A 17,500-nucleotide genomic window follows, 5' to 3' on the forward strand; every position below is an offset into this window, starting at 1 on the left:
CGAGAGAGAGAGAAAGAGCGAGAGCGAGAGCGAGAGGAAGAGAGAAAGAAAGAGAGAGAAAGAGGGAGAGCGAGAGAGAGAGAGAGAGAGAGAGAGAGAGAGAGAGAATGAACAAGAGAGAGAGAGAGATGAGAGACTGAGAGACTGGGAGAGTGAGAGAGAGAAAGAGAAAGTAAGAGAGAGAGAGAGAGAGAGAGAGAGAGAGAGAGAGAGAGAGAGAGAGAGAGAGAGAGAGAGAGAGAGAGAGAGAGAGGGAGAGGGAGAGAGAGAGAGAGAGAGAGAGAGAGAGAGAGAGAGAGAGAGAGAGAGAGAGAGAGAGAGAGAGAGAGAGAGAAATGGACGAGAGAGAGAGAGAAACGGAACAGAGACATAGTGCGGAGTAAGTATAAAGCATACATATATATATATATATACATATATATATATATATATATATATATATATATATATATATATATATATTTATATATACGTATATATATATAGAGCGAGAGAGAGAGCGAGAGAGAGAGAGAGAGAGAGAGATATATATATATAGAGAGAGAGAGAGATGGGTAGATGGATAAACAGAAAGAAAATCTTTTATATTCGTGAATAATTGCTCTTTCATTGAGAATGTCAGTTAAGAGACGATATATAGATAGATAGATAGATATATAGAAAAATAGATGGAAGTTTGTTAAGATATAGATAGATAGAGAGAGAGAGACGGAGACAGAGATAAAACTACGAGGTGAGCAGAGAGAACTGAAAATAAAGAGATAGAAACAGAAAAAAGAGAGAAATACCTACTTTTAATTTTCTTCCGCATATTACGAAAGAATCAGATCTTATCACAAACGTCGATGAAATAAGCCGACCTCTTTTTAATTTTTAAGAGGGACTTTACAAAATCTTTTGATAGCCAATACAAATACATAAATCATCACACAAAAATACGTACATTAGTTACCATGCCAGTAGTTTATCGAATGAAAGACAATATATATAGTGTCACATTCAGATAAGTAAGATATCATATCTTTCCTTATCTGATATGACTGAAGTACTAGCTGTAGATGTTCCTTTTTCTATATTTTTTCTGTATGTATGTATGCATGTATGTATTTATGTATTTATGTACGTGTGTATGTATTCATGCATGTATGTATGTGTACATGTATGTGTGTAAGTATGTATATATGCATGCATGCATGGATGTATGTAGTTATGTAAGTATGTATGTATGGATATATGTGTGTATGGATATCTGTATGTATGTATGAATGTATGTATGTTTGCATGTATGCATTTACGTACATATCTTTCCTTATTCATTAAATCACATTTTCCTCTTCCAACAGATGTTCCACCTCCGTGTAACGTAGACATGGGCTGGGAGCAACTGAAAGATCTGTGTTATAAGGTAAGCTAAAATATGAAGACCAGAGAGATAGAGATAGATAGATGACTAGATAGATAGATAGAGAGTGAGTGAGTGAGTGAATGATTGAGCGAGAGAGAGAGAGAGAGAGAGAGAGAGAGAGAGAGAGAGAGAGAGAGAGAGAGAGAGAGAGAGAGAGAGAGAGAGAGAGAGAGAGAGAGAGAGAGAGAGAGAGAGTGAGAGTGAAAGATAGAGAGAGAGTGTGTGTGTGTGAGAGTGAAAGATAGATAGAGAGAGAGAGAGTGAAAGATATATATAAAGAGAGAGTGAAAGATATATATGTATAGAGAGAGTGAAAGCTATATATATAGAGAGAGTGAAAGATATATATATAGAGAGAGTGAAAGATATATATATAGAGAGAGAGAGTGAAAGATATATATATAGAGAGAGCGAAAGATAGAGAGAGAGAGAGAGTGAAAGATATATATAGAGAGAGTGAAAGATAGATAGATAGATAGATAGATAGATAGATAGATAGATAGATAGATAGATAGATAGATAGATAGATAGATAGATAGAGAGAGAGAGAGAGTGAAAGATAGAGAGACAGAGAGAGTGAAAGATAGAGAGACAGAGAGAGTGAAAGATAAAGAGACAGAGACTGAATGAGGGAGAGACGAAAGTTAGAGAATGGGAGAAACAGATAGAAAACGATAGAAATAGGAACCATGGAAGAAACACACAAACAGACAGGAACACAAGCAAATAAACAAATGAATAAGTAGATAAATAGATAAATAAATGAATAAACAAATAAATCGATAGATTAATTAACTAGTGAATAGATATACAAATGTATAAATAGATTAATGAATACAAAAAATGAATTAGCTAATAGACAGACCAATAAATAAACAAATATATATTTAAAAAATCTATCCCACACCCACCCACCATTTTTTCTTCCCTGCAGAAATCCAGCGCGCCCGAACCTTGGCACAACGGGCGGGTCCAGTGCAGGGTGGACGGGGCTGACCTCATCACCATCTCAGGCAGCCTCGACCAGCAGTTCGCCACGGACTTTGCCCTCGAAGTACACGACAATATTTGGATTGGGTTGAGTGAGGAGGTGAGTAGGTGGGGCTGGGTGGAGTGTGTGTAGGGGTGGGTGGGTGTGGTGGGTGTGGGCATGTGTTTTTGTTCGTTTTTTAAAAGGTGTATGTTTGCTTTTTTATTTTCATTATTTTATTATACATCTTTTTACGTGTTTTGTCATTAATTTCTGTCAGGGTATGTGAGTGTTTGTTTTTGGGTGTGGTGTTTTTGTAGATGTTTTTGTTTGTTTGTCTGTCTTTCTATGGTGTAGGTGTAGTATGCGTGGTGTGTGTTTTTGTTAATGTGTTTACTTATTATTCTTTTCTCAAGGTGTAGGGCTATAATTTATTTTTTGCAGTGGTGTTTGTGTTTAAATATGTTGGTTTTTGTATATATGTATATTTTTGTGTAGTGTATGTTTATATATGTTTTTTTTTTATACGTGTATTTTTTAGGCTGTATGTGATAGTTTGTTATTTAATGTAAGATGTACTGTATTTGTAGTTGAGTGTGTGTACGTGTGTGCATTTGTATTTGTGTGTATGAGTTAATTTTTGCATTATGGCTAGGATAGTTTATGTATATATATATATATATATATATATATATATATATATATATATATATATATATATATATACACAGAATACTCAATAGTATCTTTGTGTTTATATATATTTACACACACACACACACATGCCATAATGTCGATGATATGCAGCTGTTGCACGATGAAATATTTGTTTGGGTGTTAATATGATTTCACTGACCAGGAGGCAGGGGTGGTATTCACGAAAGGTCTATGACTGTTACGATTTTGATTATAATTTGCGCTTTTGTCACATCTCAAAGTTAATACTGATAACAAAACACATGTAAATCGTTGAAGACCCTATTTTGAAAATCTATTGTAATGTTATGATAAGGGAAATATGGCAATAAATTTCACTTATATCATGACGTTAATATTACACATTTAGTGTATCTGAATGTGGTGTGGCACCCAATATTTATTGTCACTGCATCAGTTTTAAAGGTGTGTGCCGCTATCATTATTTTCTACATAGCAATAAAATATAGGAGACGGTTCAATTAACATTTAATAATTTATCAATAGAGGCCTCGAAGCTTTTCTTTTTATTTCCAAAGCGGAATAATCTTCAATAAAGGAAAAATTGTATAAGGACAAATTAAAGACATACCTTCTGGATGTAAACAAAGTATTTGTAAAACTACTAAATTGCGTTAAAAATATGCCAAGGGAGGCTTACAAGTTTTTTCTCTATTATTTTTGATTTAGAAAGATATTCAGGTTTCTGTAAATTTGCATTGTGGTTCTAAAGACAATCCTTACGCGGGACACTTCCACACCTGTTCTAAAACTCCGGCCGAGCCACACACGAACACTGCTTGTTAAAGACATTTTCGTGGGAGTCTTAGACAAATTTGCCCAAAGACAGATGAAGATAATCACACATCAGGGATGACAAATCAACTTTAGAGGACCATTTTGATCTATTGGCAACCCTTAAGTGATCCGCTTTTAACATATTTACAATTTCATATTATTAATGATCAATTATTTTACTGAGTGTATATATATATATATATATATATATATATATATATATATATATATATATATATATATATATTTATGTGTGTGTGTGTGTGTGTGTGTGTGTGTATGCGTGTATACATATACATAGACGGTTCAAGGTGCAAATTCGTATTTTTTTGGCAACACATAAATTAGTTCATATAGTATTTAAATTTGTATTTGAAGACAAGATCTATCCATAAAAAGATGGCAGAGTACAAGAGAGCAAAGGAAAGAATAAGAAAAAAAAAGTTAAATAATAATAATAATAATAATAATAATAATAATAATAATAATAATAATAATAATAATAATAATAATAATAATAATAATAATAATAAAAATCTGAAGAAAAATACAAAAAAGAAATGGATAATGATAATAATAATAATGACTGATAAAGACGAAAAAAATATTTGGTAAAGGATAATAAATAAGCAAATATAGAGCAACAAAAAGAAAAAAAATTATACGGATAAAGAATTTAAAAAAAATAAGAAGGCTAAAAAACAACAAAAAATTCCCAAGAACAATAAAATAAAATAAGAAAGACAGAAAAAGTAAAAAAATATAACCTCTTATCTGTAAAAGAAGATGGCAAAGTGCAAGAGAACAGTGAGAAGGAATAGAAAACAAAAAGAAATAAAAGTAGATGATGATAATAATAATATTAATAAAGAAGAAGAAAAGATAACAAGAAAGATAGAAAGCAAGTAATTCCGAAGAACAATAAAAAATAACATGAAAAAGCAAGCAAACAGGAAAAAAAAATACAAATAATCTCGTATCCCCTCAGGATCACCCGGGAGAATGGAGCTGGAGCGACGGCAGCGCCCTCAACTATACCCACTGGGACGAAGACCAGCCGGAGTAAGTATTTATTTTATTTATCTATCTATTTATCATCCTTTTCTTTAGTTTTGTTATCTATCTTTTCAGTGTGTTGCATTTATTTTTTTTTTCTCTGTGTGTTTGTATTTTTAGGATATGCATTTTTGAGTTTTTGGTTTGAATTATGTGGCGTAGATATGTTTTCCCATTTTTTCACATATTATATTGTATTTTCATATATTCATAAATAGTTTGAATGTTTATTTTTATGCTGGTAATTTTGAAGTACAAAATCAAAGCCTGGATATATCTAGCATTCTTTTTATTTTTATTTTATTAATTAATTAGTTTATTTATTTATTTGTTTATTTTTTGGCGGAATTGAAATAAACTCGAATTTTGAATTAATAAATAATTTTGGTGCAATCGAGCGAGAAAAATGAAGTTGGTTATTTATAGAACGTGTTGAAATGTATTGTAATTAATATTTGATAGCAAGACGTATTATGCAAAGTAGAATGTATTATTATATGTAGTTTTATGTGTATGATTTTTTTTGTTTATAGTGTATAATGAAGTATATATAGATTAGCTTACACTCGTTTAATACATTGTGCTTTAACGATAACAATAACAACAACAAAATCAAAAGCTGAAAAAAAATATATATTTCTACAAAGCTTCGACATTTCCAATAAATCATCGTCAATCAATTTTGTTTCACTAGAACAGTTCTGGGAATCATGAAAACGACTAGATATTGATTTTGTGAGGCATTCTACAACCGTAAATATTTGGTAACCTAATGGCAATGAAAACCTAATATAAAAACTTAAAAGCTTAGATAATACTCTTTCGATTGTCTTAGGGTTGGAGGTAAGACATAACCAGATAAGATATACTCTTAGTTTTATAAAGGAAAGTAGACGCACTTAGCAACTGGGATTGCCAAATCAGCTTATCTGTGGGGACACTCGAAGTATATGGTCACCCCTTTAAAAATGTAAATAAACAGATAAATAATAAAATGAGTACGTCACAGGAGACTATGAATATGAGAAAGAATTTAACTTCAGTTTCGCACAATCATAGGCTGATTTTTAATGTAATTGTCGCGTTTATAAATCTTTGATTAAATACTTTGTTCTAACAACAGTACTATTTTTGCATTCTCGAATGCAGCAGTTTCCCAATGACTATTTTATTAAACCTTTCTTTTTCTAGTAGAAATATTTGAAAATGTGCCAGGGAGAATATTTGACTGATTTCATGCGTGAATATTTTGATATAGTGTATGTTGTGTTCAAGATATAAGTATGATGATTTACCATTAACTGTACTTAATAATACAAATACGATCACATGTAAAACCAAGGTAACTTTCATGTTCACATAAAAATTAGGACAAAATTGGAAGAAAAGGCCATTAAAGTCAATGATAATGATAATCCTAACAATAATAACAATGATGATGATGATAATGATAATGGTAATAATAAGAATGATGATAATGATGATAACAATAATGATAATGATAATAATAGTAGTAATGATAATCATAACAATAATAAGAATGATAATAATAACTGCAACTCCAGATAACAACAATAATGATAATGACAATGATACTGATGATGATCATAATAACAATAACAATTATAATAATAACAATGGTAATAACAACAGCATCAACAACAACAAGAGCGACAACAACAACAGCAATAACAATATTAATGGCGATAAAGAGAAAAAATAAAATTCCCCCGCCCTTACCAGATCCCTGGACGGCTTCGGCGCGGCGGTGGTGAACCACGAGCAGAAGGACGGCAAGTGGGTGGTGGAGAGGCTCACCGAGGACTACCACTTCCTCTGCCAGAAGAAGCAAGGTGCGGGAGAGTGGCGTGGACGCACATGTACGCACACACACGCTCACGAATGCACATGTACATACACGTACACGTACATATACACGCACGCACACACACACAGACGTATAAGCACGCTCACGTTTATGTACATGCACACAAGGTCTATATAAGTACTTATATAGACCTTGCACGCACACGCATGCTCACGATCATGCACGTACATGCACATGCAAACGCTCACGCACGCGCGCACTTCCATGCAAATATTGTAGTTATGATGATATTGACAATGATGAAATGACAATGTAATATGGCAATAATTTCTTATTATTGCTACTATCAAAATTTTACTATTCTTACTGCTACTGCTGCTGCTCCTTCGTCTCCTCTTTCTCCTACTCCTTCTTCTCTATTTCCTTCTCCTTTTCTCCTCCCTCTCCGCTTTATCCTTTTCCTTCTCTTTCTCCTCCTGCTCTTTCTCCTTCTCCTCTTCCTTATCCTCCTTCTCTTTGTCCTTCTCCTTCTCCTCCTTCTTCCCCCTTCCTTTCTTTTTCTTCTCCTCCTCCCCCTACTACTCCACCACATTCCCCTCCCCCTCCCCCATCAACCCCTCCCCCTTCCCCTACTTCTCTCCACCACCAACTTCCTTCACCCCTCCCCCTCACCCCCCCCTCCACCCCCTCCCCTACCTCCACTTTCCTCCTCCCTCCCCCACCACCTCCTCGATCCAAACCTCACCCTCGCCTCCCGCCTCTCCCCCAGGAGCGTGCGTGGCCGGCTGGGAGGAATTCGGCAACTCCTGCTACTACTTCAACACCGAGGAGGACGACCTTCTGGTGTGGGACGACGCCAAGACGACCTGCGAGGACGTGGGGGCGAAGCTGGTCGTCCTCGACACCCTGGCCGAGGACGAGTATTTCCGAGCGCACATGCCGGAGACGGACCAGCTGTGGATTGGGTTGTACAGTGAGTATTGGGTGTGATAAGGATTGTATTTTGAGTATTGTGTAATAGGGATTGTACAGTAAGTATTGTGGATGTAATAAGGATTGTACAGTGAGTATTGTGTGTGACTGAGGTTGGATAGTGAGTATTGTGTATAATAAGGATTGTATTTTGAGTATTGTGTAATAGGGATTGTACAGTGAGTATTTTGGATGTAATAAGGATTGCATAGTGAGTATTGCGTGAAATATAGTATTGTATATCGAGTATTACGTGTGTAATAAGGGTTGTATAGTGAGGAGTAATGGCGGTTATATTTCAAGATAACGTAGTGAGTATTGTGTAGTTAGGGTTGTATAGGGTCGTATACTGTGGGTGGTGAAGATGGCATAGTGAAATAAAGAATATTTAGTGAGGATAATAAATTGTATATATATCTGTGAGAATTGCATAGTGAGTTTTATGGTTTTGATAAAAAAAAAGATTGAGAAAAATAGAGAGAGAGCAAAACGTTCCAGCATATCTAACATTACCTCTCTCTCCCCCTCCTCCACCACTTTCTCTCTCTCCCCTTTCTTCCCTTTGTTTCGTTCCTCCCTTTCCTTTAACACATATTCTCTCTCTTTTCCTCCCTCTCTTGTCCCTTTTCCTCCCTTTTCTCTTTCTTTCCCTCCCTTTCCGCTCCCTTTTCTCACTTTCATTTCTCGTTCCCTTCGTCACCTCTCCTTCGCGCTCCTCTCCTTTTCTCCAACACCTAATCTCCCTCCCTTTTCCTCACTTTCCTTCAACACCTCTCCTTCGCTCTTCTCCCCTTTCCTCCAACGCCTCATCTCTCTCCCCTTTCCTTCTTTCTTTCTCCCTTTCTTTCGCTCCTCCCTCTCCTCGCTCAGGCAATCCCGGCGACGGCTTCTACTGGGTCGACGACACGACTATGGGATCCAAGAATTTCACTTTTGTTTCCGATGAAAATATCCAAGACGCCATCGACTCGGATGTGAAGAAATGCACCTTCTTCCAGATCAAAGGTGAGACAGGGGGAGGGTGGGGGTAGGGAGGGGGTGGGAAGAGGGAGGGAGGGTGGGTGGGAGGGGGTAGGGAAGGTGGATGGGAGGGGGTGGGAAGAGGGAGGGTGGGAGGGGGTGGGAAGAGGGAGGGTGGGTGGGTGGGAGGGGGTGGGAAGAGGGAGGGTGGGTGGGTGGGAGGGGGTAGGGAGGGGATGGGAAGAGGGGTGGAAGTGGGTGGTAAGGGAAAATGGGTGGATGGGTGGGTGTTTGTGGGTGTGGATGTGGGTGTGTTATGGTATTCTGAGGGATGTTCGTTTTTTTTTTCTCTCTCTCCATATCTCGCACCCTTCTCTTCTCTTTCCTTCCCTTCACTCTCTCCCTCACCCTCTCTACTTATCTCTCCCTCCCTGTCCCCTCCCTCCCTCACCCTCTCCCCATCCTCCCATCCCCTTCCCCCTCCCATCCTTTCTTCACTTTTCTCTCTCCCTCCTCCTCCCCTTCTCTCTTCTCTCCCTCCCTTTCCCTTCCTCCCTACCCTCTCTCCTCTCTCCCTCCCTTCCCCTCTCCTTCCTCCTCCCCTTTCCTCCATCATCTTCCCCCTCTCATTCCTCCTTTCCTCCATCCCCTTCGCCCTCTCATCTCTCTTCCCCTTCTCCTCCCCTCCCTACATCCTCCATCCCCTCTCCCTCCCTCCATCCTCCTCCCCCTCTCCCCTCTCCCTCCCTTCCCTTTCCTCTCCCCTCTCCCTCCCTCCCCCTGTCTCTCCCTCCCTCACCCTCTCCTCCTCCCCCACAGGATCCGACTCCCGCGACACCCTCCATTCGTCCTGGGTCCCCACTGACTGCGCCTCCAAGAACCACTACGCCTGCGAGATTCCTGCGGGGGAGAGCCTCACCCTCCTGCCTCCTCCAAGTAGGTCCTCTCTTGGGATCTTGGGCGTAGGTGGACAGATAGGGGGTTAGATGGATAGATTGGTGGATAGATGGATAGGTAGGTGGATAGATAGATGAATAAATTGATGGATAGATAGATATAGAAATGTATATATATAAATATAGAAATGTATATATATAGATATAGAAATGTATATATATAGATATAGAAATGCATATATGTAGATATAGACAAATATAGATGGATATGTGTAAATAGATGATATGTATATATGTATGAATAACCATATTTTCCCCTTTATTCGTATCTCTTGCCTGTTTTTATATTTTCTCTCTTCCAAGCTCATAAAAAACTTCATCCCCCTAAAAAAAAAAAAAAAAAAAAATCTACTAATTCCCCTATACCCTTCTCCCTCACCTCCCCTCCCTTCCCCCCTCTCTCTCCCCGCTCAGAACTCGAGTACTGTCCCGACGGCTGGGTGAATAATCTCGAGCACTGCTACCTCTTCAGCGCCGTCGAGAAGTCCTGGCAGAAGGCGCGGGAGGAGTGCCAGAAGTTCGACGGCGGGGACCTGGTGTCGCTCATCACATGGGCCGAGCAAGACTTCGTGTCGAGTGAGTGCGGTTGATTTGCTCGTGGGGGGGGGGGGGGTCCTTTCACACATATAGATGTACACATACACGCACACGTACACACACACACACACACACACGCGCGCACACACACACACACACACACACACACACACACACACACACACACACACACACACACACACAACACACACACATACAGATACAGACAAACACACATACTCATACACACAAACATGGACATGTACACCTTCAAATCACAACATTACCTACCTTTTAAATATTTGAACGTGCAAATTTTACATAAAAAACTTCTCCACAAATCACAATTTAATAACTGTACTCTTTACCATTGTATCGCCATTTGCAAAACGTAACATTGAATAGATATTAGATTCCCTTTTTTCTTCTCAGATAACATGATAGAGATAACAGCAAATTCACTTTTCTTCCTCGTATATAACTTCAGAAAATAACAGAATTAGAATCAGTAATACATTTCCATTTTCACGTGATAGATAACATGATAAAGATAACATCAAATGATGTTTCTTTCTCCCTGTCGCAAATAACAATATAATAATAACATTAAAGTGAGATTAAAATTCCCATCCTTTCTCGCAGATAATATGTAAGACTAACTTCTCCTTTTGCTGTAGCTTTGTCCCATACTTTATGGGTTCGTTATATCGTCGTTGTTTTCACAATCCGGCGAGCGTACATTTTTTTTTTTAAGAAAATTACCATTTCAGATTTTCCCCTCACTTGTTTTTTTTCAGTATTCTGATATTTTGTGTTTTTAAAAGTGATTAAATACCTGTATGTCGTCAATGTCCAGGTGGTGTTATTTCAATAAATGCCAAATTTGGTTCTGGCAGATAGTTCTTGTGACCGGTTGCCCTTCCTGACGCCATGCCTCTCTATTTACCCGGGCTTGGAACCGGCACTGACTTGGCCTGCCTTGCCCTCCTAGTGGCTAGATTAACCCTAAATTACAATCAGATTTCCTTCTCATCCTCAGAGATAACATGATAGATATAGCGTCAAATATTTTTTTTCTTTCCCTTGAAAATAAGATCATGAAAAGAACACCAATTCAACACCAGATTTCACTTTCTTTTCTCGCAGGTGACATCATAAGAATAACATCAAATCAAACGAACAGCAAATTCAGGTCATAGATTAACACCAAATTAACACCAAATTCACACCAGCTTTCCTGTCTCTCCTCATAGATAACACCAAAAGAATAACACAGACTAACACCAAATTAACAGAGAGTAACATCAAATCACATATTAACACCAAACTGACATAGCCTAACCCCAAATCAACACCAAATCAACACAGATCAGCACCAAAGTAACACCAGCTTCACACCATCTTCCCTTTCCTTCCTCGCAGATAACATGATGGGGAACGGCTGGATCGGTTTAAATGACAGAGGTACCGAGGACGACTGGGTTTGGAGCGACAACACTAAGGTCTCCATCACCAACTGGAATGATGGTGAGGATGAGGGAAAGAGGGAGAGGGAGAGGGAGAGGGAAAGGGAAAGGGAAAGGGAGGGAGGGAGGGAGGGAGGGAGAGAGGGAGGGAGAGGAGAGAGAGAGAGAGAGAGAGAGAGAGAGAGAGAGAGAGAGAGAGAGAGAGAGAGAGAGAGAGAGAGAGAGAGAGAGAGTGAGTTGGGACAGAAGATGAGGGAGAATGAGGGAAAGAGGGAGAGGGGAAGGGTGGGAGAGGAAGGGAGAATGAGAGAATCAGGGAGAGGAAGGAAAAGGGAGTGAGAGAGAGACAGAGAGAGAGAGAGAGAGAGAGAGAGAGAGAGAGAGAGAGAGAGAGAGAGAGAGAGTGAGAGAGAGAGAGAGAGAGAGAGAGAGAGAGAAAGAGAGAGAGAGAGGTTTGGTTTATAGAATAAATATATAGCTATATATATTGTTGCAAAAGTAGATGATAGATACAGATAATTGTATGTATATTCATGTGTGCGTGCCTTTAAATGTATGCCCGTGATCGTACGAATGAGTACGCGAGCGTGTGCGTATCTTTGTGCCTGTGTCCGTATGCATGTATGCAAACACACACGCGCACATTCATCATCCTACCCCTTTACTGACCACCCTCTGACCCCCTGAACCCCCCAGGCGAGCCCAATGGCAACGCAGGGAACGAAAACTGCGGCGAGATGCGAGCGGACACAGGCAAGTGGAACGACCTGCCCTGCCACCTCGCGCGTGTGTTTGCGTGCAAGAGCAAGGCCTCTGCCACGCCCGTCTCGCCAGTGCAGCCCACGACCACGCCCTATCCTGATTGTGAGTGGGGGATGGGAGGGGAGAGGGAGGATTGAGAGGGTGGATGGGGGGATGGGAGGGGAATGGTTGTTGATGGGAGGATGGGAGGGGACAGGGAGGGAGGATGGGAGAAAGGAGGGGAAGTGGGATGGGGGGAAAGGAGGGAAGGAGGAAGGATGGGGTAATAGGGGTAGGAGGGAGGGAGAGGGAGGAAGGTAGGAGTAAAAAAGAAGGGAAGAAAAGAGAGGAAGAGAGAGAAGGAAGATTGGTTCATGGATAAAAAAGGAGGGAAGCAGATTTTAGGATTAGATGGGGAGAGGGAGGAGGAGATGAGAATGGAGGTAAAAGGACGAAGGATGAGGAAGACAAGGAAGGTAAGAAAGAGGAAGAGACGGAGGGTAGAAATGGGAGTAATATGGGTATTAGAATAGAAGAGAAAGGGACAATGAGGTGTGGGAGACTACAGAATAAGAGAAATTAGAGGGAAGAAGAACAGAGAAAAAAAAGAAAAAAAGGCAAGTATATAAAAGGCCTAGTAATACATAAAAGACAAACGAATATAGGGTAGGAAGGAACCCAAAATGGACAAACAATGTCCAAAATAAACAAAACCATGTAGATAGATGAGCAAGTTATCCCTTTAAAGAATAAATTGGTTCCCGATGCATCACATGATACGTTTTCTGTAATATAAACTAAATTATCAAAGAAAACGGGTATGTGCCTACGATATATTTAAGACAAACTGTACAATGTAGGAAGCGATAAGGCAGGTATGGAAATTTGGGTAAAATTACCGCGGATAACAATCAGGGTTACAGTAAAAAAAAGATATGGAACGGTTACCTTGACGTAAACTGAGACACTTTTCATCTATGGCAAAAGGTGTGCAAATCGAAAATAAAGGAGTTACACGACAGAGAAGAGAGAAGACCCACCCATCATTTTCTAAGTCCCTCGCCATGTTGACATCGTGAATGTAAACAAAATTGTGACCAGTCAACTCATTCTTGCGCTCTGTTAAGTAGTTCATGCATTACTACGCCATTGGCAAAACTATATTTGGCTAATTATCAGTGTCTGCTGTTCCACATATATGCTTTCAAAGGCCTTTGTTAACATTGTTTTACCTCATTTTCATGTTTCAAGATTTGTTAGACAGTGATTTAAGGAAATCGGTCTGAAGCACCTTCTGCACAGGCGTATTTTCGCGTTCTACCGCCGTTTGACAGGACGATTCCCAGGGCAGTCCGGTGACAGGAGACCGGCGAGAAATGTTTCGGTTTTTGTCTTACGTCGATTCTAGGTTGTTCTTAAGACTATATAGTGGAAACGAAGAAGAAAAAGACCTTAATAACTATCGCAGTTCGATTTCTGAGGCCATCAAGTACCGCAAATCCCGAAAAAAGCGATAAAAACGAAGCGATCCACGATCCACAATAGACCGACCGAAAGAAGCGAAGGAAAATTGACAGTTCGGTCTTTCGATATATAGTGATATTTGGTTTATTGTTTACAGTATGGATGTAGCTCTATCTTGCCGTACATACCGAGGTGAAGAGAATGTGTCCCGGGGGGTGTTGGGGGGCTTGCCCCCCATCAACTCTCCTCTCGGAGGCACCGTAAATTGCTAGGTCAGGTTGGGTTATGGGTTAGGACGTTTTTTTGAGTTATTAAGGTGTGAAATCCCGTAGATATTTTGACGAAAGGTGGGTTGGATTCCCGTAGAGTTTTTCGAGCTGTGGCGCGTCGGTGCGTAGACTTTCAAAGGTGGCGGACATGTCCGTAGAGTTTCATTAGCCGATTTTTAGCGTTTTTGTGCAAGTTTTATACGTTTCTGTTTGCTATTATTCTTATTTAAGCCAGATTCATTCTCATCACATGAGAATAAATCTGATGATGTAAATATTGTCTGGGAAGTCCCGATTGTCATAATCGAAAAATTAACCGAAATTTGTAGTGTTAAGAATTACATATTGGCATATAAATGTTTATATATGCATGCACATATACATACATAGGTACATTTATACCTATATTTGTTCTTTTACTTCACCTGAACTTTTTATATTTGTACAAACGATCAATTTCTAACATATTCCCCTTCCTCCCCCCCTTCTCTCTCTCACACACACAAAAAAAACAAACAAACAAACAGATTCCGGCTGCGGTTGGGGCTGGACAGAGAACCCGGTGAGCGGCGAGTGTTACCGCTTAGAGCTTCAAGAGCTGAGCTTCGATGACGCGAGACATTACTGCATGGAGCTTTCTCACTACGAAGGGCAGAGCAAGCCGGATCTGGTATCACTGACCACGGCGCAGGAGCAAGATTTCGTGGATGGTGGGTTCTGGTATCATTGTTAGTGTCGTATTATTATTATTTTTTATGGTTATTATTGCTATCATCATTGCTAATGCTGTTGTCATTACTATTGCTATTATTTTTATCATTATCATTATTATTGTTGGTTATCCTTATTACTATTGTTAATATTAATGCTATTGTTGTTATTACCATTATTAATATTATCATTATTATCATCATAATTTTCATCATTATTAATATCATTATTATTGTTGTCGTTACTGTTAACGATAACAGTAATATTAATTGTGAGAGTAGTGATAGTAGTAGTAATATCGTAATAGTAGCATTAATAATAGCAGTAGCAATGCTAATGATAATAATGACAAGAACCAGAGCAATAAATAATAATCATGAGAATAACATCAACAATAATGACAAAACAAAAACGTCTAACAACAACAACAACAACGACCCAGCAAAACGCTGGAATTCTACAGAAATTCGTCTGCCAAATGGAAACAAAAGAGGACCGACAAATGGCGACGTCACTAGGGACTTTTTTCCCTGAGGGCCACATTTTTGTTATTTTTTATGGCTACTGATGTTTTGATGCAAAGGAAAAGTGTTTAAAACAAAAATGAGATATTTTCCATGTTCAAATAAATTAAACATGAAAATTATTGAAACCATCCTGGTATGAACGGATATAATTTTTTGACCGAACGTCATCGCGGCGGAAATTTCATCCGATGTCACTTTAGCCGGTCTTCTATCTAGGCGTCATCAAAGGCAGAGCCACAGTCCCATACAGTCACTTTAAACCTTCAGCCCTACAACACATTCGCTATGAACAGTCGTATATTTTTAGATAAATCAAATTTTTAAACACAATGTCGCATTTTCTTAATTTATACATTTAATACATTTTCTATAAGGAGATGCAGGTGCATTATGTTGTTGAATATTACATTACTGGCCTGGTAATGTATTTGTTGTATATTGTTTAATGCAGTACAATAAACAAGGACGTAACGCAGGGAATCATATAATTACCAGACTGATCCTGCAAGCTAATATTCATCGTTTATGATAGTTTATATTCCAATGTTATTATTTATATCCGTTTTATTTATCAACTGATGTGTAGAGAACGGCAGAAATGTTACTACGGAAAAGCAGACAGCCCTGACTAACACCCCACCCCTCAACTTCCCCCCTCTCCCCTTCTACACCCTTACAGACATGGTAAAGGAACAACACCTTAGCCAATCGACGCTGTTCATCGGTCTTATGAACAACCAAGACGGGCACAGGTGGTTAGATGGAACCCCTGTTCTTTTCTTCAACTGGAATGACGGAGAACCAAGCGGAGGATACCCGAGAGAGGAGTGTGGAGGTGAGAAGGGCGGTCTGATATTGTTTTAGATATGAAAATGAAGAAAAAAATGTTTGTTTGATTGTTTGTTTCTTAGATTGAATGTTTCTATGGCTGTTTGGTTGATTTATTATTTGTTTGTATGTTTCTTTCATTTTTCCTTCCTTCATTTCTTCATTCCTTCCCTCTGTGCCAATTCCTGTTTCTCTGTGTACAGCTTTTCCTCCGCTTTGGCATATGATGCGTATGGTCCTTGTCTCACCACGTTCACTGTATCGATTTTGAAGACGAGTGAGACTTTTCATGCATCCAAACCATCATCTTTTTTTTTTACTTTTTTTTCTCGAAAATTCGCCAGGGGAACGTCTGGGGTAAAATCATGGAATTTCAAGTCCATGAATTACTGTTTTTTTTGGTTTTATTCTTTTGGATTATTATTATTTTTTTTATAGTGAGGCTATTTCGCTTTTTTCTTTTGTGTGAAAAGATAAGAGAAAGTGAAAGAAAGAAATTAGGAGAAGAAAAAGGAGGAAGACCTTTATTTTTTGTTAATCATTACTATGATTTTTAGAACTGATAAATCGATAAGATTTTCAGTTATCAATTTAACTAATCAAATCGTCTTTATTTAAACTGATGATGGTTGCCTTTCATAGTAACCCGAAATAAAAGTAACACAACCCCCCAAAAAAGAAGAAAAAACAATAACTTATATTGCATTTGTATTAACTAATTGTAAAATGCACATTATACCACCATATCTTTCACTGCAGCAAATATGTGGCAGACTGTATGCACGTTTTGGTTTTGTCTAAAATTTCCGTCCCTTTGTGTAACTAACTGAATGTGAATGACTGTGACTGTATGTGAATTGTCTGTATGCAAATGGCTGTATGTGTCTAGTTGTATGTGACTTACTGTATGTAACTGACTTTATGTGACTGATTGTATGTGAGTAGCTGTATGCGATTGAATATGAGACTGCATGCGACTGGCTGTATGTAATTGACTGTAAGTGACTGACTGTATGAGATTGCATGCGACTGGCTGTCTGTGACTGTATGTGAGTAGCTATATGTGACTGACTGTATGAAATTGCATGCTATTGGTTGTATGTGACTAACTGTATGTGACTGACTGTATGTGACTGACTGTATGTGACTGACTGCATGTGACTGATTGTATGTGACTGACTGCATGTGACTGACTGTATGTGACTGACTGCATGTGACTGATTGTATGTGACTGACTGCATGTGACTGACTGTATATAACTGACCGTACGCGACTGACTGTATTCGACGCTTCTGTCTAGTCTAAAAGTCTCTTTC

At 38.8% G+C, this 17,500-nt stretch overlaps 1 protein-coding gene across 1 annotated transcript in view; it reads left to right on the forward strand.

The window, feature by feature from the left end:
• LOC113822862 (lymphocyte antigen 75) overlaps positions 1-17,500 on the forward strand; it is a 104,175-nt gene that overhangs the window by 13,983 nt on the left and 72,692 nt on the right. Inside the window, exons 5-16 of the mRNA XM_070119242.1 lie at positions 1,344-1,405; positions 2,340-2,495; positions 4,858-4,931; positions 6,669-6,778; positions 7,523-7,726; positions 8,596-8,730; positions 9,505-9,621; positions 10,056-10,217; positions 11,601-11,705; positions 12,341-12,508; positions 14,646-14,828; positions 16,036-16,191. Coding sequence (XP_069975343.1) covers positions 1,344-1,405; positions 2,340-2,495; positions 4,858-4,931; positions 6,669-6,778; positions 7,523-7,726; positions 8,596-8,730; positions 9,505-9,621; positions 10,056-10,217; positions 11,601-11,705; positions 12,341-12,508; positions 14,646-14,828; positions 16,036-16,191 — 1,632 coding nt within the window. The remainder of the gene's footprint in view (positions 1-1,343; positions 1,406-2,339; positions 2,496-4,857; positions 4,932-6,668; positions 6,779-7,522; positions 7,727-8,595; positions 8,731-9,504; positions 9,622-10,055; positions 10,218-11,600; positions 11,706-12,340; positions 12,509-14,645; positions 14,829-16,035; positions 16,192-17,500) is intronic.

Source organism: Penaeus vannamei, chromosome 43 (genome assembly GCF_042767895.1).
Source record: "Penaeus vannamei isolate JL-2024 chromosome 43, ASM4276789v1, whole genome shotgun sequence".
NCBI lineage: Eukaryota > Metazoa > Arthropoda > Malacostraca > Decapoda > Penaeidae > Penaeus > Penaeus vannamei.